Source organism: Magallana gigas, chromosome 8, assembly GCF_963853765.1.
Source record: "Magallana gigas chromosome 8, xbMagGiga1.1, whole genome shotgun sequence".
In the NCBI taxonomy this organism is placed as follows: Eukaryota; Metazoa; Mollusca; class Bivalvia; order Ostreida; family Ostreidae; genus Magallana; species Magallana gigas.
This window is the reverse complement of record NC_088860.1, coordinates 23,653,389-23,681,019: the sequence shown is the minus strand read 5'-3', so window position 1 is coordinate 23,681,019 and position 27,631 is coordinate 23,653,389. Positions and strand designations below refer to the sequence as shown.

At 33.0% G+C, this 27,631-nt stretch overlaps 2 protein-coding genes across 6 annotated transcripts in view; both read right to left on the bottom strand.

Annotated features, from left to right (window-relative positions):
* Positions 1-45: 45 nt before the first annotated feature.
* Positions 46-8,230, bottom strand: LOC105325064 (dynein assembly factor with WD repeat domains 1). The gene is made up of 13 exons (XM_011424444.4): positions 8,106-8,230; positions 6,625-6,697; positions 6,297-6,388; positions 5,935-5,987; positions 5,781-5,839; positions 5,325-5,447; positions 4,795-4,894; positions 4,247-4,354; positions 3,402-3,508; positions 3,031-3,152; positions 2,460-2,632; positions 2,153-2,315; positions 46-2,003 (listed from the first exon to the last, which is right to left on the bottom strand). The coding sequence occupies exons 1-13, from the start codon at positions 8,143-8,145 to the stop codon at positions 1,969-1,971; spliced, it is 1,248 nt and encodes a 415-aa protein (XP_011422746.2). The 5' UTR covers positions 8,146-8,230; the 3' UTR covers positions 46-1,968.
* Positions 8,231-8,401: 171 nt separating this feature from the next.
* Positions 8,402-27,631, bottom strand: part of LOC105325061 (cytosolic purine 5'-nucleotidase) — a 45,887-nt gene continuing 26,657 nt past the window's right edge. For 3 of the 5 annotated variants that reach the window (XM_066068833.1, XM_011424440.4, XM_066068834.1), the window contains exons 6-19: positions 25,643-25,731; positions 20,722-20,779; positions 19,485-19,505; positions 15,195-15,291; positions 14,965-15,044; positions 14,583-14,643; positions 13,319-13,351; positions 13,072-13,164; positions 12,891-12,957; positions 12,181-12,403; positions 11,855-11,915; positions 11,671-11,728; positions 11,405-11,523; positions 8,402-11,010 (exon numbers count right to left, since the gene is read on the bottom strand). In XM_066068833.1, the coding sequence (XP_065924905.1) occupies positions 10,771-11,010; positions 11,405-11,523; positions 11,671-11,728; positions 11,855-11,915; positions 12,181-12,403; positions 12,891-12,957; positions 13,072-13,164; positions 13,319-13,351; positions 14,583-14,643; positions 14,965-15,044; positions 15,195-15,291; positions 19,485-19,505; positions 20,722-20,779; positions 25,643-25,731 (1,300 nt within the window). In that variant the 3' untranslated portion in view covers positions 8,402-10,770. Of the gene's footprint in view, positions 11,011-11,404; positions 11,524-11,670; positions 11,729-11,854; positions 11,916-12,180; positions 12,404-12,890; positions 12,958-13,071; positions 13,165-13,318; positions 13,352-14,582; positions 14,644-14,964; positions 15,045-15,194; positions 15,292-16,129; positions 16,151-19,484; positions 19,506-20,721; positions 20,780-25,642; positions 25,732-27,631 lie in introns of all 5 variants that reach the window. The other 2 variants (XM_011424439.4, XM_011424441.4) reach the window with 2 other exon arrangements.

Below are 27,631 nucleotides of genomic sequence, written 5' to 3'. Positions count from 1 at the left end.
TCCACATTTTGCAGACATATACAAAAATAAAAGAATGTCTGAAAACATATTTCACATCTTTATTTGCATTTAAATGGAATGTTTTGAACAAAAAATTGCACTGGCAAAAACCAATAAACCAATATGAATATGCAAACTGAAGGCAAATAGGCAAACTCTTAAACAAACCTTCTTCACATTAAGTTACTACACACTTCTTAAAAGCAAGCTTTCATACATTACAAATAACAACACTTGGTAAAATAATGAATCATCAAATTATCATCAAAGCATGTCAACATTGAATTTAAAACTTTTGGATAATTTCTCTACATCTAGAATTCTAATACACCATTTTTTGTTTTCCCATAACAGTTTCTCTGAATTGCTAAGACATGTTACATTTTATCAAAATAAACCCAGTGGTATTTGTATGTATATGCACGTGTGTGTGTGTGTGTTTCATAATATAAGTTGTGTAAAGTGGATACCGAATACATGTTTTACCAGCACAATTGCAACAATCCTTCCAACTCACTCCATTCTCAAACATTCCTTCAAACTTTGCTTAACTTTCCATACATAATTAAAATTCTTCATTCATGTACAATACAATTAATACATTTAAATTAAGTACAACAGTGCTTGAAATAGCTATTTCACTCATTATTCGTATTTGAATATATTGTGCAGTCCCTAAAAGTGTCAATTGAGGTGCAATACTTAACTCAAATACAGAGTTTAATTTATCAACAGTGTCAGGTGAAAAAAATTTCTGCCAATCAGTGATCATTCTATCATTGTTTTACTTGATCAATATCTATTCAATTTATAAAAATAAAATCATGCTTATTATGTAAAATTTTTGTCTGTATGGTATTTCACCAACATTCCTAATATTTACATAGAACACTTGTAATTTTTATTTACATATACAACAAACTCCATTTTTAATCTGTATTGAAAGATAGGTTTAAAAAAAAATAACAAAAAAAGGACATAATGCTGAAAACAATAAAAGAGATCATTACCATGGTTATGGCCTTGGACTTTACTATGTAATGTCAAGGTCATCATTCACAGGACGTAGATAGAGAATTGGATTTTACAATCAAGATTTATAGAATCAAACAAATACATTGAATTCACAGTACACTTACTGCATTGAAATAATTGACATCTAGGATTCATTACTGTATACAGGGAAATTTGACTCAGTTTTATTTTCGACCCTTTTGCCCTTGTTGTTAGTGGACAAATTTTAGACTAGGTGAATTTCATTGTCTCAAATTATCTCTCTTTAAACACAACTGTGTCTGGGTGAATTGAAGACAGGGCAAAACTGTTTGCAAGTGTAGAAGGGCGAAAATTTCACAAGGGCAAAAATAACCCTGTATATAGTATATCATCAAGGAATGCATCATAAAACTATGTTGTGTCAGTCCATTCAGCAATTGGTAAATGTTCATTTGTATTTTTCAGTTTTTGTATTTACAACCAACTATGGACATGAAAATGAATTTGATAATCAAAAGTAACACCTTAGAAAAGTAAAAATATGTTTGTTATATAACAGAAAAAAAAATCACACATTTGGTATACATGTATTCATATTGGACGGCAAACTCTAAACTGTAAAATTGTATATATCATAACATATATATTAACAATAAATAAATTAATGACGAGTTGGTAAATGTAAAAAAAATTAAGTATAAACTGCATGGTAACTAAGCAATTCTCATGACTTAAATAAAAATAATATTTTGTCTATTTATCCCGACCAAAGCACTTCGGACGGTGGAATGTAAAACAGAAACTTCAGACCCTAACTATAATGCTCAAACTCTAGGAGTTGGATGTGAAGAACAAACAGTGAGAATGTTTAATGCCTCCTTGCCTCTGGCTGTGGGCAGGGGACAGACTTGGATGAAGCATCGAACGCTGGCACCATAATACTGTACGTCACAGACACACCTCACGCCTGCCTCATCTCCAGATCCTACAGGTGTTGTCTTTACTACCTGGAAAAGATAAATCAGGTTTCCAGGTAAGAGCCCAGGGAAAGACAACTCATGTATACTCACTATCAGCTTCATGATAAAAACAGACAAAAGATATTTGAAAAGATCAACATTCAAGCTAAATCCCAGAATGAAAAAGCTTTGCTCACCGGTAATTATTGTGTTGCCTTCATAATTGAATGCACAGCTGAAGATTTCGTCTGTGTGCCCCTCCAGAATCTGTTTACATCGCCCATTCTCAGGGTCCCACAGCCGAGCCGTCTTGTCAGAGCTAGCAGTCAGCACCGAGGTTCCTTGGGGGTTAAATGTGATCTACAATATGTTACAAGATTGATGAAGATTTCAACAACAGGATTATCTTTACTGGTAATATGAGAAATCAAGAGGCAATAGAAAAACGTACATATATATATTTAGATGCCATGTGATAACAGAGAACTGCTTTTTATTTTTTACCTTTGATATTTCCCCTTCATGTCCCTCAAACTTGGAGATGAGATTGTGAGAGACAGCGTTGTAGCACCGAGCTGTTCCGTCCGCAGAAGCTGTTAGCAGCATTTGTCCTGTGTAGTCAAACGCCACATCTAGAACCTCATCATCATGCCCTCGTAGAGTACCTATACAGCGACCTAAAACAAAGATTGTTATTGTGAGTTTTATATCAAAACAGCAAATTAGAGCAGAAATTATATAAAACAACGATACATGTGTGTTATAAACTGTCATAGCAACCTTACAAAATAATCATAAATTTTCACACATTATTATATAAACAAGCATTCTGTAAATTAACACAGCAGCTTTAGCAAACAATGATGTAAAATGTCTGAAAATATGATAGCTAGTAACTCATATTTCAACATTTTAACAAAATTAGATTATGTATAACATCATAATCATATCAATCTTGAATCAACCCCTTGAAAAGACCAAATAGTGGTGACTTAAGAGACTACATCAAAGCTATATTTGGTCATTTCCATGAAATACAAGTCAACAGATATTTATAGCCAGATTTTGCTTTTACCTGAGGGTGGATCCCAGATTTTGCAGGTCTTGTCCATGGACCCTGTCGCAATCAACGAACAATCCCAGTTAAACTGGGCGCTACTGATCTCTGCTTTGTGTCCAATCAGCGAATGAATCCGTCTAAAAAAAAAAAAAATCCTCATTCATATCTTTATTTCTCTTTCAAAGTCCGTAGATGTAAACAAGTATATGGTTTTTCTTGAAAACATTCAGCTTATATCATCTCAATCAATAATTCTTTTTTTTCTTCCCGCAATTTTCATCATTTCAGAAATTTGAATGAATGTAAATGAAGTACAAAATGCAAAACTTTATGTCCAAATTTCTCAAAATCATTTAGAGAGAATAACAGATAATAGGCCGACTTACTTGCCGGAGTTGATGTCCCATACTGACACAGTGTGGTCGAAGGAACCAGTAATCAGCTGTGTCCCAGTGGAGTTGAATGAAAGGGAGATAATCTCTGCTGAATGACCCTGTCAACAACAACAACAGTACCATACAGATACATGTTGATCAATATGGATATAATCATGATATACTGAGAACTGATTTCAACAATAACTCCATTTATGACATTTGTGGTATCTATACATATTAGTATTATACGGCTTTCGTTTCATTAGAATTTCTTTGAATAAGCATTCGTAAATGTACTCAACACAAGTGGGATTAAATATGTAAAACACACTTGAGAAATCAGATCAAATCAAACAAAATGCACCACTTCTCAATGTTTAACATAGTACTGTGACAAAATCAAGACAGTGTCAAATGTGTCACATACTTTATTGTTACCAACCTGTGGCTAAATTATCAAAAAAGAAAAAAATAAATAGATAAATCATTTTCATCTTATGCCTTGTAGTCTGTTTGTTCTCTAAAACTAGTTTTTTTTCTAACTATACATAAAAAAGAACATCAAATGGTGGTGTTGCCTACTAACTATGACTAATCTAGCTCCTTCACAATGAGGTCGATCTTTTTTCTTTCAATGGAAACAAAACCGCCCCAAAATCAAATTAAATTCCCCTTTCCTCAGTTAGTTTTATCTTAACATCGAAAATAGAAAACCAGGACCTCTCTCCCCCTACTTCAACTATTCCAGATACTGGAAAAGTTATGAGTTGGTCCACTGTCAATAAGAGTATGCCACATTTACAAATAGACATCCTGTGGAAAAAATTAAAAAGTCTAAAGTGGTAGATACTTACAGACAGAGAGACTAGTTCCTGACCGGTCTGGACGTCCCACAACTTGGCGGTGGTGTCCATGCTACCTGTGGCCACCACCGAACTCTGGGGGTTAAAACTCAGACACACCTATAAAACAGAACAACCAGGTCAAAGATGATGCTTATGTACAGAACATACATACTGTAGATTCCTAATTAAATGTGAGGAATTAACATCCACGTAAAATTGCGAGAAGCACCCCTCGCAGATTTAACATCTTGACATTATTTTTCATAGAGTTGAAAACTACAAGAAAAAATGATAAACGTTCCGCGTTCGCAATTTTATATTCTCACGATTTGATACAAATCAGCGGGATCGCAGAATTAAGCACTCGCGAAATATAAGGATTTTACAGTATCAGACCAGAGTTCTGGTAGAAAATTTTGGGCATTACTACAACTTTTTAAAAACATGTGCATGCATTAGCATATGATCAACAGCAATATTTTTGTTCTTACTTCACAATCTTACTTTACTTTGTTCCTACTTTACAATCTTACATATGTGCATGTTAATATACTTACAATTTCTGCAGAGTGTCCTCTAAATGTGTGGTAACATTTCCCAGTCTCTGCGCTCCATAGTTTACAAGTCTTGTCAAAGGAACCAGTGGCAATTTTATCTCTGTAAAATAGCAACACAATTTAAGCAACGTTCATATCGATCAAGGACTGAAAAACAATGTTTTAGAAGTTATGAACTCTTCACTTGAATAAACTGATGAAATGACTACCTCAGGGTATAATAAAAATAAAGATAAAATTTCAAAACAGCATTTCTTTTAAATTTCAGTATAAATTTGAATTTCAATATAAATTTTTCGTGAGGATATGAATTACTCACTGAATGTGGCTTTTTAAAATGATTTCCAATTTTCATATTGTTCACATGTATTTTGCAAATTATGAAATTTAAAGTGGCTACTTTTGATAATTGGTGCAACGAAAAATCGCCTTTAGCCTCTCCTTTTGGAAAATCTTAATGCTGGTATACGAGTCCATGTATTAAAAATATTATTGTAAAAATTACTTTTCTTGTAATTGGAAAAACCTACCCATATGGATTGTTAAATGCTATGGCGTACACCACATTGCGATGTCCCTCCAGCGTGTGTAACTCCTCCCCCGACGCTGTGTCCCACACCTTACAGGTGCGGTCATAGCTACCTGTGATGAAGCTGTGGAGAAAAATTCATACAGGTAACCATGAATATTGTGGAATCATTTAAAGGTTGTCCAGTTTTTTAAAAACTGACTGAGATGTAATTTCCTGGATTTGTTTCTATATATATTGATAAAAACTGTGTTTCTTAATTCATTGGAAATGCTGATTCAAGGGCAACAGTTGTCCATGAAACCCATGAAAATTGAGCTTTCCCATGAATATCAATGCTTGTAGTGTGAGAGAAGCATACCTAGTATTGATGATTAAGGTGCTGTACATCAAAATCAATTACCAAAATAATAATTAAATTGGTGACAAAATGAAATGTTACATTTTTTTCTCTTACCTTGACCCTGATTTATTAAATGCAACATTGGTGAGTGGTAATATGTGGGCTCTTAGCACCTGAAAAGTAGAAATTAGTTTTAAAGTTACTGTCTGCAAATTGATAAGTGAACATATTTGATGCTTTCCAAGAATTTTAGTAAAATTATAATTACCTTGAATAAGTAGAAGTGATGGTCATCTTTTTGAGCTAACTTCTCCTGCAATCCTAAAATACACAACCATCATGATGAACTTTATAATTTTGGACAATTTTCTGCTCATGTACAACTTAAAATATAATGTGTGTACAACTTTACTTAATTGTTTTATATGAATAGATTTTTTTTTACTTATTTGTTTATAATTGGTATGAATTTCTCATCTTATTTCACTAGATGTAGATAATCTTTGTAAAATTTGTTTGACTGAGAGTGCACCTTCTGTACAAGTTTTCCAACTTGTTTGATCAAGCATACACTTACTTTGTACATATTGTGTGACTTGACTGACTTGTTTTGACTATGTGAACACCTACTTTGTACAAGTTTCCTGACTTGTTCTGTTTTGGAGGCTGTAATTAGAGGTTCCTTCCTTGCTATTTCATCAACCACAGCATCAACATCAGTTCTGTTATGGAGAGAAATAAAGCCCTTATATTCAAAACTTCATAACACGTGAATCAATATTACAGACATCTTTACTTTATTAAGAGCTGCCCAATTTTTAATTTTTGTTACTGTAATTTGATTTAGCATTTTGTTCTCTGCATTTGATCTGGTAATTACCTCACTTCAAGCTTGAAAAGGGCATATGTATGACCTAATTTCAGAGACTCTGAGAGAGATAATCATATGGTAACTTACTCTACTTTCAGATCCAATAGGTCTATAGATTTCGTTTTCAGGTTTCCGCCCTGTTCATACTCTAGTATGATACCTAAAAATAAAGATTAAGGTTTTTTTTAAAGAATAAGTCTCAACAAACAAGATATCTGTGAGTCAATACTCAATAGTAATACCCCAGCTGTGATGCAAGAACTGAGCAAAGATGACATTTGACAAGCAGTTGAATTTGTTAAAAAAAATGAATCCCACCATATGGCATGCCAACGCAAAGAGTATTTAGATTTCAAACATCTGCGACAAATGTTTGTTGAGAAATACTTGACGAAAATTTGTTAGACAATTTAGGCTAAAAATATTAAACAAAATCGTCATTTAAATGGAAGTTGAAGTCTGATTGGTACAAAAATGAATCCCACCATATGGCATACCTAAATAAAGAGTGTGCTAAAATTTCAAGCACCTATAAATAGTTGCTGAGAAAAATGCAACTTCAATTTGTTGGGAACAGACAGACAAACACACAAGGGAAAAACAATATACCCTTCTCTTCTTCAAAATGGGGTGTTTTAAAAATGAACACCGCTCGTAAATAGGCACTGTTTGTCATATTTCTCTTTCAGCAACGCTTTCACTTCAACCCCTATATAAGCCACAGACCTCTTAACAGTTTAAAGTATTTCAATGTAGAGGTCTCACTGGTATGGACATACATCTTGCCTGGCAGTGTTACTCGGTCACAATGAAATTATCAAGTTATCAAATTCTCAAGCCATGAGAGTACCAACATCAAAACAGGTCAATGCATTATTAACAAACAGATTATGCACATAAAATTAGAATTGCAGAAAAATCCAAAAAACAACGAAAGGAACACTTCATGTCGGCCACGCGTTTCAGGCGTGCAATCGGGAGTGAATTATGACTATTAAATAATCATAATTATATTCAATCTGAATGAACCTGTTGTTTAATAAATGCATATAATTTTGTAGTGAGATGAAGATTTATACAGGTTAAAAGTACACATCCATATTTTTTTTTACAATTTGCCTCCCCAGGCCCTTCCCCCATGAAAAAAAACCCACCAAAGAATGACTTGTATGGATTTCCAAACATGGTGGGGTTTTTTCAGAGTTACTTTTGGGAAACAAATGATTTTGCTTTTCAATATTTCATTCCCATTTAATTTAGATTCTGAAAATAAATGCATAGGTCTTTATAAAAACGACATAATTTTATTTATATATATGTTATAATCATATTAATGTATATTCAATTTCTCGATCTGCTCTCAAATGAACGAAAAATATTGTAAAACAGGTGAAAATCGCTGCCGACCCATACAGACATGTGCACTTCAGCCATGATGATTCAACAGCGTTCATCGCGACGGGTTCCAACTTTGAAATTACATCAATAAAACACCAAGATTTTCGATTTCACGAACTCATTTTGTTAAAATCTATAAAGAATTAACTCTCTTGGTCATTATGACTTACCAGGCGGATAATATCGCAGCAAAAATCGTTTTAACTTCATTTTCAAGGTGCTTGGTTTCTAACAGCTATAAATATCTGTAATTTTGATGCATGTTGGGATATGAATTTCAAGGGGAATTACTCTTCCTTTCAATTCGTACGTAAAATGTTTCGTGTTGTAAAAATCTTAAATTTAATATTCTGAGAAATATTTCGTTAGAACAGAGACATAAATAACATTGTTATTTATGTCTCTGGTTGGAGTATAAATTCAGTTGGTAGAATATCTACTTTCATGACAACACATAACTCAAGCAGTAAATGAATACATTTTATTTTTTTAACTTGCAAAATAGTAAGGTTAGCATAAATTCTGAAATGCAACGATAGGTAAAATATAACCATTTGTGTCAACAATAAGTAAGTACATCATATGTATTATTGATATTTTGTGTATTGCACTATAAGTACATTTTGACTTATAAATATAAAGAAGCAACAAAATTATGAACAAATGCGTTTTTGTAGTTCACTCAGATATTAAATCAACACTGTTAACATTGTTGTTTGCTCCTAAACAAAATTTGTTAATTCCTTTATCCAAAAATTTTTACATGTAGGCTACATCAGAAAAAGTTTATAACTCTAATAGTGTTTTTATATTAAACATTTGGAGAATTAAGTGGGATGGGGCTATATTAACTAAATAGAATTCTAAACTAGAAAAATTAGTAAAATTAAAAAAAAAAAATATGTTCTCATATATGCATGTATTTTGTATATATGTACCGGTAAAGGTTATCATTTAGTTGAAATATAATTCAAAGTTTTTGCATTCTATATATATATTGATTTTCAAATAAACTAAATGCAGTTTTAAAAAAGAAAAACAATTAAGGCTTTAATTATAAAAAATAAAAATGTTCAACATCAGGTGCTTGTAGCTTAAATTATGTTGTCTCTTCCAAAATAAAATGACAGAAAATTTTCAAAAGTAACAACATTGGATTCTTCACAGTTCTTCATAACAATGCTCAGATACATGTATAATTTAGGGAAGTCTCTACAGAGAAACAACTAATCTAATCAGCAATCAAAATAGCATAATCTCTAATTAAGATTATAAAGGGATATTACAACATTTTTAAACAAAATACATGGACAGAAAAAGAAAAGTAAAGTAATGGAATGTTATAAGGGAAGGGTTGATTTAAGAAAAAAAAAAACTTGTGTAAAATAAAGCTACCCCAGAAAACAATTCAGGTGTAAACCTAGTGTAAAATTAGAATTTTGATTAAACTTAAATTTTGTAGGAAAAAAAAATCAAGAAAACATGAAATACTCTAAATGTATTTGATACATATTGCAGTTGTTCCTCTTGCTCACATTTCATTATTTTGGAATTGTATATACATGTAATAGTAAATGTTTAAATACATATTCACCTTAATAAACTGGATGGCACAGGGTTTGCAGCTCATTTGACAACAAATATGTATAAAATTAGAACTCTGATTAAACATATGTATTTTGATATAATTTTTTCAACAAAAACCTCAAACTCATATATGTAAACAAAATCATCATGAAAATGATTTTTGCAATGTAAGCCTTAATATCTTGGAATAATTTAAAATTTCTTTCAGGAGGCTGAGTGGTCGGTAAAAACTTTCTAACTGAGTTTTTTAGTCATAGATAATGTAATAGGGTCAGGATTTCAATATGACAAATAAAAAGATTAGATTTAATCTCAATCTGTCAATATATGCATGACAACATTGAACAATTTTCTGGATCTTGAACGTGGCTTTTTCTCTCTCCAAAAATTGTATGACTTTCATTTATAGAGACATTAAAGAGAAATAGAGTGTATAGTACAAGTTTGTATATTAAGTATTATGCATAGCTTAAAAATATTTTTACAAAATCATTCTGTAACAAAAATCTCAAAAGTATCTGGATTATTAACAAGATTTCATCTTCTGTGTGAAATACTCGCATAGTATCAAATAGTTTGCCAGTCCATGTAATTGCTACCCTCAAAACATATCTTAAACAACAAGATGTGTATAAATAGGTGATATAATATTATTTACATAACAAGTATTCAAAGCAAACAAAATATTCACATAATAATTATTCAAAATAAAAAAAGGCCTGAAACATAAACCCCTGTAATTTGCTTGCCTAGATAAATGCTGTTTTTATGACATAACAGAGTAATTGCCCATTAATAATGAACACCTCCTCCCCCCTACCAACAAAAAAAATTAAAACATCTTAAACAAATTTAACAATGAAAATCAACAAAGCATGGCTAATGGCAGCAGTTTTGTAAGTGGTGAGGTAGGCATACAAAAACAAGGAGACAATTAATTATCCACATGTATTGTCGTAATATAAAATGTCACGTCAACTTTAAATTTTAACCATTTTGCACATAATGAAACCGGTATATATTTGATCAAATGCAGCAAGTAATAAAAAACACATAGTATATGGTCTGAGGACTATAACAAATGTAGCAAATAAAAGAAGTACGTTTGAGGATTCTAACTAAAAAAGGTGGTCCATTAACAAATAGAATAAGTTATAATGAGTCAATCTTATACACTACAGAGGTATTACCAAAGCTAAGAAAAAAAGGTCAGATATCATGGTTCAAAGGAACATGGGCGTGCGTTTTTTAGTCTCGATTTGACGTTGACAGACTGGGATCGGTGCCGTCTGGGCTGTCGTCCTCCGTTAGCTGTGTAAACTGACGAGGTGTCGGACAGATCAGGTTCGGGACGATGCTATGAGTCCGCTCCAGCCGTTTCCTGCGTTCCTCCTGAGAATCCTCCCGCATATCCCTGGACCTGAGGGCCATTCCCTGAGATTCTATATGTAATGTATCTTCATGGTCCACTGTTGACTCGTGAGGCATCTAAAAATGTTCAAAGAATAATTTTGAAGTTACATTATCAAAGTTGAAGCATTGGTGAATTCTTTTCATATAATAGCTAGAGGATAGCAAGCATGTATGCTGTATCTTTAAATATTCTACATGTGATTAAAGTGCTAAAGCCTAAATGGTTCTTGTAATTAAATATGAATAAGGACTCTATAAATAAGGATATTAGAAAAAAGTACTTGGAAAAATAATTGAAAAAAAATTAGTGAATGAAGTTTATCTAAATTCTATAATTTGGTTTCATTGCTATCTTCAACAACATTTCTGTTTTGGAATGTGTCATGAAAATTGGTACATTTAAAGAATGCATGGTGCTGTCACTATTTAATAAAAAAGTTTTCTTATTTTCTGCTCTAAAAGTCTTTACCAGCATATTTGGAGCTCTGAAGACATAGCAGAAAGGGTAGTGGAGCAGATTGTCAACTGAGGCAGCATAAAGGTCGGCAAACCTCATGATCTGACTGGCAAAGAATGTGTGACGGGATCCTGTAAATACATGTAAATTAAGGTAAACTGACATCATAGTGATCACAGAAAAAAAGTTCTGAACAGCAGTATAAACTAAAGTGCTTGCATGTACATAACAACTGAAAATTGTACAATGGAATTTTTTGTTCTTCATCAAATTCTCACCACTTCTAAAGACACTTCCTAGAATTCCATACGCCATGTCCATCTCATGAGTTGTTTCCTTTCAAGATTACAAAATTAAGCTAATTAATCATACAGACATGTATTCGAAACAAAATGCAAATAGAGCTTTGTAACAATTTCATTTTGTGAATGGATTGCAACTCTTTATACTGTACACATTTACCTTGATTAGTCGGTTGATGTTGCTAATGTCTGGCTTAGTTTCACTTTCACTGTCAAGGTGTCTGTAAAAAAACTTCATGGTTTAAAACCATTTGAAGATCAATTAATGAAGTATCTGAACAACATAAATACCAGGTACCTGTATATATGTGGTTTTCTATGTTAAGAGTACCCAGGTACTAGTAAACTTTCCATAGGATCACTCCAATTCCTGAATAGATTCTTTACTTTCTGTACACATGTGCACTCTGACACATGTTTCCATATATAACCTCCACACAGTGAATATATGTGACACCCTACACAAAATCATTCTTTACCACTGACCTGTACATTTCACCAATCTGCATGTCTAAATCCTCCAGTCTCTCAAACAAAGTCTTTTTCTTGGTCCACACAAAGAGTTCTTGCGCCAGTTCTGGCACCACCAGGAACGTACGCCAACCCCGCACCTTTTTAGTCTTTAAGATGTCCCCAAAAATGTGGTCACCAACATACAACACTTCCTGGTCGTAAATCTTCATCAGCTCATGAAACACACTAATGGAACCTGTAATTGAAGTCGTTTGATTTAATTGATATCTTATGACAAATCAAAATTCTCTAACGATACCAGTACCTAATATATCTGTTATTTTACACGTGTCACAAAATTTGTGAAAATGGGAAAAATGTGTAGCATTTTTAATTTGCATCAGTAATTTTTACGAATTTAAAAGTTTCTTTAAAAATAATACATGATATAATTTCTGCGTACTATTTTGCAATTTAAAGAGATCATGAAAAAATAGAAAATTAGATCATCTAAAAAATTACCAGATATACAGTATTTAAATCACAATTCAAACGCACACAATTTTTGGCATATACCTTACAGTGTAAAATTTTTAAAGAAATCACCCTCTATGGCTTAAAACATATTAAAGGAACCAGTTATTTACATCAGCGAGAGTTGTCTCCCTTGTCACAGGATGATTGTACTTCAAGATATTACCTTTCGTAGGAATATCTCATATAATCATTTATCAGCTAGTTACCTCCAGAATATATCTGTCCAGATTGAATTGGGCCTGTGTGAGCTCCTAGTTTTAAGGCACCAGTTTCCTGCAAAACAGTGATAATGTCATTATACATGTTATTTTTGATAGAAAGTTTTCCTAGTAGGTTAGTTAAAAACCTTGATCATAACATGAAAGTCTCATAAATTTAGGTACAAACTTTGTCAACTTGGCGTAGGATTGTTCCTTCTTCAAAGAACAAGGGCTTTTTGGCATCCACAACAATGTAATCAAAATAGGAAGTCCAGTCACGCTAAAACACACAGGAAAGAAAGGCATAAAAATAAAGTGAAGATTCTTGAAAGCTTATTCTCATGCTTTTCCTGTCGGAAACATTTTGTTGTGCCTAATTTGAAGTTGAATGCTATATTCTAACAATTGGCTGCACGAAAATTAAAAATAAATACCTTATCATCATTCAGCATGTAGGACATCACTTTCTGCAAACAAAAAAGACACCTTAGCATATGTTTAAAGTACACATTTACCAGTACTTGGAGACCAAAACAAAATTAATGTGATTTAAATACTGTAAACCAACTTTTATTCGTGACGACTTTATTTCACAATTTACCAGATATAAACTGGTTTGCATAGATTATTTTTCTTAATCTTGCCTTATCCACACCTGTTTTGTTACTTATTACTGTGGAATCATTCGATTTCCTGGTGGCTCAATTTTCGTGGAATTCGTGGGTACCTCTCATCCACGAATTAACATCCCCCACGAATTAATAAATTAGAGCTATAAAGTCATATTCCTCTTGTATGTATACGAAAATACATGAAATTACGCCCCCACGAACCTGTAAAATTTAAGCAATCCACGAAAATTGGCCCCCACAAATTTTAATGATTCCACAGTATATATACAAATGTTCAGCAAGGACTAGTTGGCAGCGAGAAATACCGTATATCAGGTTTCTTCCGCGTGTATCCAATTTCTGCTTTATTCGCGACGATTTCCGATTCATGGAAAATAAATCAGCGTAAATTTGATACAAAGTTTTGTTTTTGTAAAAGAGTTCTCTCTTTCCTGATAAAGTAAACAGGTAAGTAAAAGAACGGTGAACTTGTTCAGTTGATTTAGTTAGAGGTAGAAATTGCGGGATCGGAGGACAAGCACCAGATAATAGATGTTTAAGCCTCGTTGTTTATTTAATAATCCATTGACAAGCTAATTAAAACGGTCGCTTTCCTTGCGTAAACCGATGTCTAATTATACCTGAGTTACTGGTATATGTAACAGTAGATGATCTATTTAATTATCGGTAATTATTTCACATTAAGGAAAACGTGCAAATGGATTCATTATCCGAATTTTTCATTACAAAGAGAGACAATTTAGAAACTTTTCCCCTCTTTCCTCACAGGTTTAAACAACCGTGAATTATATTTACAATGTGACTTTGAAATAGTGAAAATTTGATTCGCGTAAATTTTATATACCGTTCTAGGCTCTGATTCGCGGAAAAAACATGACGCGGAAAAAATCTGATATACGGTATTTGCGATGACAAGGCTCTTGCAAACCTCATAAATATTTCTTGCACGCAAATTATAAGTTGGTTAACAGTACTTGAACACATGAGTGCTCATTATAAGATACATGTATTTAATGACAATGTAAATTGTATTGTCTTGTCATGGTATGCCGAGAGATTTGCTTACATTACTATATTGATATCCGCTGTTTGTTGCAAGGAAGACTTTAGAACCATGTGCTCTCATTCTGAAATTTTGAAAAAACAAAGCTTTAAAATATGCTGAAACACATGCATGTATCCTTTTTGTTTCGAAATAAATTAGAAGAATTTCACACATGAATAAATAGAATCCATTATCTTCAATTTGATCAAGATATTGTAGCCATTTGTTATTATTACTTTCTAGAAGTAGAGATACAGTTGCATGGCATTAATATTAAATTAAAATTTATACATGTATTTGTCTTTGATGGACACATACATGTAGACAACAAGATTTACAATTGTGAATGAATGCACTCATCATTAACTCTACAGATAATCTGTCGAGTATTAAATTGTTTTACCTGTCTAGGAGAATTGGCAATCTTTCATCTTTAATGACATACTTCTCCAAATTTTTCATTGTCTCTCCTTTTAATGGTCCCTATAAAAATCATAGGATCAAATTGTTTAAACTCAGTAAAACTTCTATTGAATGAAACGATGCTGTACATGGTTTAGTTTTTTCTCTTTCCCAGTAAACAAAGAGACAATTTGCTCAAGAGTTATCTATCTTTTGCCTGTTCAGACTTACGTTTTTGTCATGAACCACGCTGACGGCAGACATGAGGTCTTGATAAATGGAATGCCAGGTCATGGTTATATCGCCACTCCTCACCCCATTGTCCATGCTGTCCAAAAAAATATCACATTTAGATATAAGTTAAAGTTTAATACATTTATACACCTGTGAGAGTGAAATTTACCTATATTTAATGCCACTAAATGTATACACATTATAATTCAGTTAAAATAAACCCTGGTAATTTACTGTAAAGATTACCATTACATACATAATAAACAGCATTTATTAATATTAATTTTATCATAATTAATCAAAATCATGACTCCTTAATATTATAAATTATCAATAATAAAGAAAGTCCTTTCATGATTAAAAAAAAGTTAATTGAAAAGGAACTGTAGCATAAGCTTTTGTTAAGAGGAAAATTTGCAGAACAAATCAACATTTTTCAACCATCACATCATTTAGTCATCATTCTTTTTTCAGGGCCATCAAACTCCTATTTCAACCTTCATAAAAAAATAAATCAGCCATGTTTGAAAGTTACCGTAATTGACATTTTTTGAAAACGGAATAACGGCATTCTTCTTATGTTATTGTACACAACGCTCTTCAAAAATTTCAAATTATTTGGATTAAACTTTTGAGCGACATTTACTAGTGAAGTTGAATAGTAAAGGTAGACTGTCTGTATACACAATTTATAAAAACTGGTGGATCTGAAACAAGCTGACACGTGTCATAAGATTCTCGGTTGTGTAGCAAAGTATAAACATTAAACATGAGGCACAGCACTGCAAGGACACAAATATAATGTACGTCAGAAAATGATTGTTCCGTCAGTGGGCAATCCAAGCCAACTGTAGCTCATTAATTAATCTGCCAAAAGCTGTTATAATTATAGTGTGTAGTAGATTCTCAAGTCTCTTTCTCTCTCCACTGACCTTGACATTTCATTGAATACTCTGAAAATCAAGAACTTACTTAGAAGTTACATAATTTGAAATTTATGTAAAAATAATATCAACTACATGTAATGTACTATAATACATGGATCAAGCACATTTCACCAAAAATAATCTTTTTTTGAATGTCATTTGATTAAATATGACCTTGGTTTGCTATGTGCCCATCATTTATCATATTTAGTCCCAGATTTCATTTGTTTCTGTGAAAAAGTATTTTAGAATGTCAAAAAAGACATTTAGTAGACGTGCAAAGGATTTACATGCTGAAAGTTAGAATGAATGTGACAGCCTATTCTCTTTTGAGAAGTGGACAGGCAATATATAGCCTAGCTACATGTAGGCTTTGCCTTTCCATTTCTCAAAAGACAATAGGTCCTAGCTCTCTGTGTGTTTACTAGTGTCATTCTGTTATCTTCCAAGTCAATGGCCATCATACCTTGATGTCAAAGTCATATAATAATAACAACACTTTGGACTCATGATCAAGTAGTCTTTTCTCACTTAAAATGCACTAAAAATCTATGATTTACAACATGTTTAAAAATTTACTCAACAATCTAAGAGCAATTATATGGTTATAAAACAATGTATAAAAATTCACTTCAAGAAGTGTTATCATGCTTAAAGTATCAGATTCTTATATTTCAGTTTACACAGGAATGAACAATATACTCGAATTATAAAAAAGAGAGAAATTCCTGGAATAACTGCTTTTTATTAAGTAAAGAATGGAACCACGAGTTTACTGCCAATCTACTGCAATTCTTTTTTTTTTCTCGTAAAAGCCCCCCAATCTATCCATCATCATGGCCGATTAGGTGTGATCCTAAAAACAAGTGTCATCCCTGATAGCCTTTTTATCGACAATAAGTAGCTCTATCATGCCTGTATCTCTAAGTCTGATATCTCCAAAGGTGCTGCCGTGTGAAAGATTTGGTTTCCTCGCTATTTTTGATAAAACCAGCCAGCTAGCTAACTTTAAGCTTACCGTGTTCTCTATTAATCATATATACAAACAGGACTGTACCAATCTTGGTTTATTGTGAACGCCATGGGATATATTATCTTATCCTTTGCTCAGAAATGTCACTCTGTAGTTATGGTATCATAGAGGAAAATCAAAACTCTCTTACTAAGATTCTTTCACCAAGGTGAATTTCTGGGTGGTTTTTCAAAAACTGCATGAGTATGGCGGTTTTAATTGGATTTGCGGAGAGCTAGATTGTTATTCTAATCAGGTGGTGTATTTTAGGAAAGCATTTTATATTTACTTTCATTTTGCTTATTCTCATTTCAACTTTCCTTTTTTTTCACAGGAAAGAAATAGCTGCCAGTAATTCATTATGTTTATTACTGCATAATGCTTAGCATAAATTCATAAAATGCACTAAAACCTGGACGACATGCTTTTTAATTTTTTTTAAATATGGTATGTCATTAACATCAGAATAACATAAAACATGCCAGCTTTAATTCAGGTAAAAGATTTCCTTTGTATGAACTTCATTAGCTTTAAAACTTGAAGACTTGTTGTGTCTACCCATTTTAATTAAATTTTAATCCTAACCTTGTGAATGCCCCGTGAGTTAATTAAGATCACAGCTCCAAACACAGCTGTTTTTATCTGCAATTTTGGCAAAATGAAAACATCTAAAACAGTCTGAATCCTAAATTACAAGCATTGAGTAAGTTACTATAGAGAGAAGGTCCAGAATTCAGAAATCAAAGGAAGACGAGCATGATCAACCTTAATCAGTTCCGCTTGACTGATTCCTAAGACACAGGGCTATGATTTTTTAATCATAAAGTAACCCTTCTACAACCCAAACATAATCCATTGATATTGAAGGCACAGATTGCAGAAAAAAAGCTACTGGCATCTCATATATAAAACTCATCACTGAACGAGTTAAAAATCCTTCCAAGCTGTCAAGTTGCGAGGGTCGTTGACTTGGATAAATCTCGTACCAAAAAATAAATTGGTAAATTGACCAGAGACGGAGTATGACTTTTAATTCACCCCCCCCCCCCCTTCCCCTCTCCCCCCACACGTTATAAAATTCATAATCTCTGGATTCAGCATCATTGGAATGGAGGCAGAGGGTCTGAAGTGGCGAGTCTCACATATGTGTTTGGAGAAGATCAAAATAATTGCCATTAGGTCTAAAGAGAAAACAGACACCCTGTCTGTTTATCAAACATTGGCCAGCAATAAAGGACCAGAGGTGTTGCGATTACACTTTCTGATATTTTTGAACTTGTTCAACTTGAATGGAGCTTTATTAGATGTCATACACTGAATGCAAACATGTCTCAAGAAATGCAAACAGCGCAACAAAGGGAGGAGTGAGTGAAGATTTCCTCTATTACTTTACAGCTTCCCGCCAATAAAAGATAATTCAGATTCAAACACAAGTTTTTTTCTCTTCTTTATTAAATTCAGATTCAAACACAAGTTTTTTTCTCTTCTTTATTAAAGCAGCTTTGAAAAAAAATTGATAGCTAAGTGGGTCTTTATTTATTTGATTACAATATGACTAACATTTAGCAGCAAGTATAAATATACATAATAAATATTTGTCTCCTTCTTGTTAAAAAATATATAGCAAAAGGTACTGATGCAACCAGTGTGCATATACTTCAACTCTTAGTCTTCATTTTTAAGGACCAGTGGGGAACAATTCTTTTTTTAATGTCTAGCTAGATCATTTTTTTTTCACACCCCTCCCTTAATTTTTGGATTAAAGGGGCTTTAAGAAAAACACAAATATATCAAGAAAATACCTTTCTTGCCAGTGAGTTACTAGAAGAAACTCTACAAAACTACTTTAAATAAGGATAAAGGGGGCATCATGTTATCATACCTTCAAAAACTCCAAAAATTTCACCATAATCTTCAGAGATTTGAATGTTTTTGTTTTTCAAAATGACAGAGCCCCATAAAGCCTCCATTTAAAGTACAAAATTGAAATTCGTGAAATAATTGACCTGTTTGGCGATTACCTGGGCGTGTTTCAAAAAAGATAAATGATAAATTTTTAGTTCAGTCCATAAAGTGTGATCAAAATTGCATGCTTGAAAAAACGATAGTGGGAGGGAGGAGAGAAAAAAAATCAAACATTGCCAAAACCCGACTTCCTCATTTTCACTGTTTCTTCAAACGCCACAGGTTCAACCCATTAGGCATGCTTCAATTACACACAGGGAATTAAATGATAAACATCTTATTTAAGTTTATAGCCTCCGAAATTGAATTGGCTTAATCCCGTGGCCTTGTTACTAGCGAGCTGAAGGTCAGCTCGGTGTTATACATGCTGATTTCGGAGCATACCTTCCATGTTCTTTATCCTCCCTTCAATAAAATATAAAGCTTCTTCATACCGATGAAATTCACAAGGATTTAATGAAAAAATCTACAGAATTTTGATCAGTGTTCTCCAACATGGTGAATACGTAAGGTAAATTGAGTACCAAGAACAAATGAGGATCAATTTAGTTACTAGGTGGTTCTTTCAAAATAACATCGCTTTATGTTATAAGAATATGATGATTTTTGATTGTTACAAATTACAAGAATATCTTCTTTGTATGACTGTATTTTTTGCATTTAAGCAAGGGATTTATATAACTGCATAAGTATTTTGGGAGTATAAGTTGATATAAATCACTTTCATAACTTTATATAACAATTTTTGCTTATGAAACAAAATGTTAAATAAGACATGTGATATCAAAATTAATATTAATAGTTATATCAGTCAGCAATTATCCCATGGTCACAACCAAATGCACCTGAGAAATAATGCATGTTATGTTATGGTAAAGATGTTTATTATTTTGATTATCATATTAATAATTCATAATCTCTGTATATCTTTAATATCAGTAAATGTGATGAGATTCAAAGAATCAAGTACATGTACGTCATTCAGAATCGGAAAATGTTCATAACAGGTACCCACCATATTTACAGTGTGTGATTTGACTGTCGAAAAAAAAAATACCGGTATAGACCACGATTTCATACGACTCTTCTTGATGTTCAGAAAACACACTAAAATAGAAACTGTGTGGAAACTGCTTATGAAAAGCCTAATCAATCTACATGTTATCATAATAATAACACGTAATAAAGATATCATTGTGTACAGTACAAGTATTCATTTTGCACCAGTTAGATATCAGTAATGGAGGATGGCGATATCAAGGATGCTGCAGCAGTTTGTTATTTTATGTAGTTTCCGTGTTTTTAGGCATCAAGCTTTCAGTTAATAAATATGCCTCAAATTATCTAAGATTCAGATTATTTGGGTCTTTTTTGTCTTGTTAAAGCCATTTTTTAGAGTCTTTAACACATGTAATCCGGATATCATTTTTTACAAAGAACATGCTTACGCTAGTTATATAACTGTTATTTAAGCACCAGTTTTTCATAGCATCTTTATTTTCTGTGATATATCTTATAGCTAAAAACTCCCAGACATCTAAATTGACTGAAATTTATCAAAGTTCCTATGTGTGCAATAAAGATATCTATCTATGACAAGAATATCAAATAGATATTTTACCTTGTGTAATCCGAGTGGTTGGAGAAGAAATCTACCAGGCATGCTAGCAGATAGATAACTGAAAAGAAATGATAAAAATTTCATACAAAATTAGGAAAACAATCATTTGAGACACAGATGCTTGCAAAAAAAGTTTTCAGTTAAAAGTGATTGACATAGTTTATTTGTCATGATCATCGTTTAGTCTGAAAGAAATTTGACAACAAGAGATATAACTGTAGATTCCTATTTAAACACACAGAATTATATAAACATCAGCGTAAAATTGTGAGAAGCACACTTTTCAAATCTTGCAATTATTTTTTTGACAATATTCTAAACATTACAAAATTATCACAAAAGTTTGGTGCATATGATGTTATAATCTCACAATCTGATGCAAGACAGCGGAATAGCAGAATTATGTTCTCAAGTAAAATAAGGAAAGCAGTAATACCCTCATCAACAGAACACAATGAGGGTTTAAGCTTACTAATTGATCAACAATTTTGGGGTTTGTTTTATCTAATACAGCTCCTGGTGTTCATTATCAACTGTCAGATGGTAAATGCACCATATTAAATCTTATCACAATCATGGAACTTAAAGTCTGGTCTACTAGTGAAACTCGCATGTCTAAGAGACATGGAAGTGAATAAAGACATATACGATATCATATAGATAAGATTTTCTTGGCTTTCTGGATTGATCTTCAGAAAGTGTCACAGACATGAATGACACTACTTGTTGAGTCTTGTGTCACACTCACATATTAATCCGAGATTCCTCTCACCCGCTTTAATATTGTGATGTGCGGGGGAGAGCATCCCCCGCATGTCACAATATAAAAACGGGGCTTAGAGTCAGAGGAATCTCAGATTAACCCACATATGTGATGGTACCATTATCTACTCCTTTAATTAAGTATTATCCAAACCAAGCTGCAAAAACTCGCTGCAATTATTTTTTGATTCCAAGAAAATCACACCCCTCCAAGGAACCCCCAATTAAAATATATCTCAAAGGGAAAGGTCAGAAAAACATATATTATGAAAACAGATGCCATCTGGGAGGAAGAGGGAACAATGCAAAGAAGAATCTGCCAATGTGCCAGTGATTCAATGCAAATGTAAGGTCTGATAGAAAATCTGTTAAATATAATTTCCTGTATGATCCATTGGTGCTGGCTGTATATCTTTTCATCATAGACGGGATGATATTATGTATATCCGGCGGCTAGGGTAGATGTTCTAGTCTGTTTATATCAAGGTGGTTTTTCATTAACAATCCCTTTCCTGTCTGGATAAAATTTTCTGGAATTTTTTCAAAGGAACAAGTGAAAAAAATGGATCCCATCCTTGGCATTCTACCCCTTGATATATTGTGGCTTGACTTTTGGCAACTTTTGTAAAAACTAAAACTTATCCAGAACATCTGCTTAACTTTTCAAAAAAAATTCCCAAGAAATTCATTCATAATTTTGGTGCTTTCAAAATTGAATGAAAGAAGACAAGAACCACATGAAAATATTGTACAATATATAAAAATAAATTCCAATCTACCATATACTAATGGCATTTAAGATAATTATCTGTTGTACTAGTATATGTACATGTTTATTGCACAGTACTTTGCAACCTTTGTGAAAGGTATAGTCAATGAAACTTGTACACAGATATATATAATAAATACATAATGTAAATGAAGAAAATCAAATAACCCCCAAGTTGAAATAAATAATTTTAAAACTCTGACAAAAAATACTCCTTTATTTTCTTGACTTGTGAGAAGAATTGCAATTGTATTGTAATGGACAACTACTGTGCAAGTTGTGCAAATTATTATTTCACAAAGTTGCTTACAAAAGCTGTCACTTTGTAGGCTGTAATGAATATTGACGACTGTCTTGACACATACACTACAAATGTCTAAAAGTTTCCAACACCCTTTATTTTTTTTTAACACTGTACCAAATTACCTTTCAAAACAAAAGCTTTTACAGACTTCCGAGATGCCACTGCCAAGACTTGCATTTTCGTCAATAAAATTTCACTGAGGAGATTAGTTAAGTCTAAACATCGTTTATGCATCACTTTCAGAAAACAAAAACAATGAGTACTGTACTGGTAAAAGATGCTTGGCTTCCCACTCTGCAAAATGCAAAATACATGAAGATGCAACTGCAGGATTTGGTTTTTTAGGTCATTACAGGGGGCTAACATGGAGGAAACATGAGTAATTGCAGTGCTCTACCCCCTGAGTTTATTAGGTACAAGATGACACCTGGAAGCAAAGAATCTGTCCCACCAAAACCAAACCTTCCATCTCCATTATTGAGTCCTCTAAGAGTGCTGCCTGCACTTTTTAATTTTCTATGTGTAGGCTGTTAACCAATTATACAGTTCAAACTCTTTAGAACAGATGTGTTAATAAGTTCAGCACAAATGATTAAAAGAAGATTGTTGTGCGAATACAGAGAAAAATCACACAGTTTAATTCTGTTGAAAAATGGTCTGGACAAAAAACATGGTTGCTGATGGTTACTCAATATAGAAGACAGATTTATTGGGGGAAGCCAGACAAATGTCTATACTCTTAACATTTTGGGAGTGGGGAATTCTTTGTTTTATCAAATCAAAGACAGAAATATGATATCCTTTGAATGATCTTGTTTGGTTTCTTCACATGATTAAATTTGAGGGAAGTGTCAAGTAGATATGAAATATTACAGGACCTTTTTATCTTGTCCATGATTATACTGTCAGAATTAAATCAAAATTACAAAGAAAGTCAAACTATAATAATTTGTTTTTACTTTGAAATAAACACAATGGCTTCTATATATGCACAAAAAAGATCTGAAAAATTATGGTAGCCATTTTTTTTTTACAAAACCGTCTGTCTAAGGATAGGTAGGTTACAAGTGTGCAAGAAAAAATCCTTTAAATCTACCTAAAAAAAAATTGTTAAGTTTTCCAGCCATAAACTATCATTTGCTAAAGAAAAGACTTGAATGTTTTAACTTTAACATCTATTTACACTAAAACAGAGCCTTTCTCTTCCACAGTTGAAAGACTATCCAAAACTACAACAAAGAAAAACTTGACTATTCTTCTTGAGTGTTCACAATTAATACTGGAGAAATCCTTCAAGAGGAACATCTAATTACCATATAATGCTGATGACTTAAGCTGGTTCCACTGATATTGATTGTTTATATTAACATCCTTCCCAAAAAGGATAAAAATTAAGACCTTCCCCAAAAAAACCGGTAGAGGGTTACAAATTAAGACCCATGTTTTAATGCTCAAGCATTTAGTTCATTGATTACTGAGGGTTCTATTCATGCTATAACATCTACGGTTAGGAAAAAACAGGATCGGATCATCATCATTTTTAAGGTCTTGATTGAGAGACCTTATAATTTTGATGAAATACCTAAAGTTCAAAGGTCATAAAGGATGAAAAAAAGAAAAAGAAAACTACACCTGGCATACTGCAGATATTGAATTTTCAACAACTTGAATCTCCACTCAAATATCCCCATCAAACGTTAGAAAAAGTTAAAGCTCAACAACATTTTTTTATCTGCCAAAAAAAAAAAACTGTGGAACAGAAAAGTTCCGAGTGAAATTACCATATATTTTAATATAGGACAAAACAACTACAGACTTTTTTGAATCAGAAATATAAAATATATATTTTATTTTATATCTGGAAAATTGTAAATACAATAATAAACAATGTCAGTTGTCTCCAGGAATGCATTCGATAATCCATTATTTCTGTGCATGTAAAAATATCGACTAACTCTAAAAATATTATGGCATGATGGCAATATGCCATTCCAAAGTGCAAAAATTACTGAATGGAAATATATTGACAAATCTATCAAATACACATGTCTCTTCTTTTTTGTATAGTCTCTGGTCAGTGAAGATTCACGTTGTTATTCAAACTTCAAAGGAAATAGACAGAGTCTGTATCATCGGGTTTAGATTTCTTCACACTAAACAAAGGATTTACAAATGTAACGAACCAGGAACGACATCCAAAACAAATGGAACGGCAAAGCAAAAAAAGCAATCTAAACAGTTATTAAGAGAGTATAGGAAGGCTAACACTTGATACTCTTGGTTCCTCTGGCTTTGGCAGTCGTCATCAAGATGAGAGAACAATAGCAGGCCAGAAAAAACAAGCCCAGTTAAGCCCTGTAGGTGCCAAGACAAGTGCTGGATGTCTGAGCTGGAGAGAAAGAGAGAGGGGGTATGAGCTTCAGAATGGCTACTTTAGCAGACATCAATTTCTCTGCTTGGCACTGAATAGCTACATACATGTTGAACATGGAGGATCTGACAACACTGACCAGTAAGAAGTCTAATTAGGGACAGAGATACACCAAATGTCTTATAAAAAACCACACTATTTCAAGTTCTAGAGGAAATCGGAGAACTTCAGACCTCAAAAGCAATGGTCCGATTTAAATTGATAGTAAATTGTTATTATTTTGGCAGTTTCATAAATAGATCCAGTGGGCCCTGGTTTAATATAATACCCTATCAAACTGCTACACTTTTTCAAATCATAGAGAAAATCTGAGAACTACAGACCTCAATAGCATTTGGTCTGATTCATTGGTAAATTTTTGGCGGTTTTATGAGTAGATACCTCAAGTTGGAAACAACAGAAATAGATATGTACCAAATCCTTGGATATCATAGACTGAGTGACGTAATATTGGGGTTTTCCTACTTTAGAGGTTACCTGGTTAACAGGTGTGTGATTTATTGATTACCGGTATTAAATCAAAGCAACATGTCATTGTCAGAGTTGCAATAGGTGCGAGGTAAAAATTGCACACATGCTAGGTCATGGGACTAGGGTTTGAGTCTCAATTCTACAAGTTAACTGTGTGCTTGCTGGCAATGACGTGAGTACATACTTGGGAGATCATACAAAGTGTTGAAGATTTTGAACCGCTGCTCATCCCTCTGAACAAATCGATTCGGATATATCTTATGTAGGTCGTGCCTGCAAAATAAAAAGAATTATATATAAAACACATGTCAAAATAGTTCAATAGAAACAAGAGAATAAGACCATTATCTAATTTGACGAGTCCCTCAATTCCTACTCTGGACCACGTCAAGCTGACAGAAACTTGTCGAATCTCCTATCATAAATCTGCACTTTTGACAAAATTTATCGTAACAACACAGGGTTTCAATATATGAGGCCGTTATATCCATTTGTATTTGCGAGTTTTTCGAGAAAAAATTCTAGGGGTTGTATATTGTAACTATAAGGAGCAGGTCACATTGTGGCATCGTGAACAGCCTCCACGCAGTAGCTGTTAATTACTCCATCTCAAAAACTCCATAGGCTTTTTGTTGTTTCTGAGCTAAATCTGGCTACACCCAGAGTAAATCCACTCTTTGGATTCCAGCCCAATGTGTCAAAACTTTCTCAAGTTCTTCAATTTTTAGCTCACTTACTGTTTGGCAATTAAATCTGAAACATATTTAAAACCTTTCAGCATGCCGAGTAGTCCTAAAACTTTTAGCGTGGGCTGTTGACATTACTAATTCAGCATGAACATCAATTTAAAAAAATTTGAAACCAAATCAATTCAATTACACACAATCTGGGAAATCTATGAACATGGAACCACCTTCTTTCCAAAGATTTCAAAATTGGTTTAAAAATGCACCAAATTCCTTCCGATAATAGGTAAATTGATGACATCAATATGGCACTTGAACCTCTATGTCTGTCCATCTTGTGAAAACTAACCTAAATATTTACAATATCTATCAACACTTGCTGCATGTCTTGCCAGAAGACTCTTCAGAGAATAGCCTCCATAAGGATCATTTATCATAACGCACATTTAATTGAAATATGAAATTATTAATTGCCCGAGAAATGTCTGGTTGTCTGTCTGACACCAGTGTTTACCTGCTAGCTAATCCTTAGAAGTGCCAGCACACTCGGTGCAACCTGTCAAAAATCGTCAAGAATCGAAGTTTTCTGCGATGCTCAAAGCCTGTATCAGACTGCATCAGAAAATTATCAAAACAAGCAAGGCACTGTGTCACAAATAATTACAGATCCTTCTACACACGAAATTAAGCCGAACATGTTTAGCTCATTACCAATTATGGAGATGGATAATCTTACTGAAAGAACAATAACGGATGATGTAATACAAAATTTGTACTTAATATTCTTCTTAACTTCGCAAGCCTCTAATTTTATTTATACTGCCGTTTATCTATAAACTTGAAGTTACATTCAGATCTCTCCCCTGAACAAAAGAGGAAGTAAAAAAGCCGATAAATCAGGAAGCGCTTCCTTTAATTTGTCACTGTTTCACACTCCCTCGGAACTAATGGCGAAATAAATTATATATATAGTAAGACTACCTAGCAGTTGCGAAGGTTTTAATTAAAAACACTCCTAATGGAAACCATACAAATTCTAATATTCCTACAACTGTTTCCAGAACTCACAAACCTGAGAGTCTTGAGATCTTAGCCTGATATAGGTATCACACCGGTAATCGGCCAATCAAAATGAACTTAGTCAATTGTAGTTCCATATATACTTCAGAATTATTTTTTTCCTTGACTGCATTTTTACATTTTCCTTTACTCAGTTTTAAAATTTTTTGTACCACTGAGTAGGATATTTCATGTATTTTGTTAGGTGATGATTTTTTTTCACAGGGACTACTTCTTTCAGGGCTCATGCAGCAGCTTCCTGGGGAGTGTGCAGTCTGTTTACATACAAATGGAAAACACGTGGTTTTGAGGGTAGACCTGTTTGGAGCTAGATATTTTGAGAAAATGCAGTATCGCTTGCCCTTTTTATGGTGTGAGCTGATGAGATAGGTAACAAATAACATTTCCTCCGAATATTTTGTCATGAA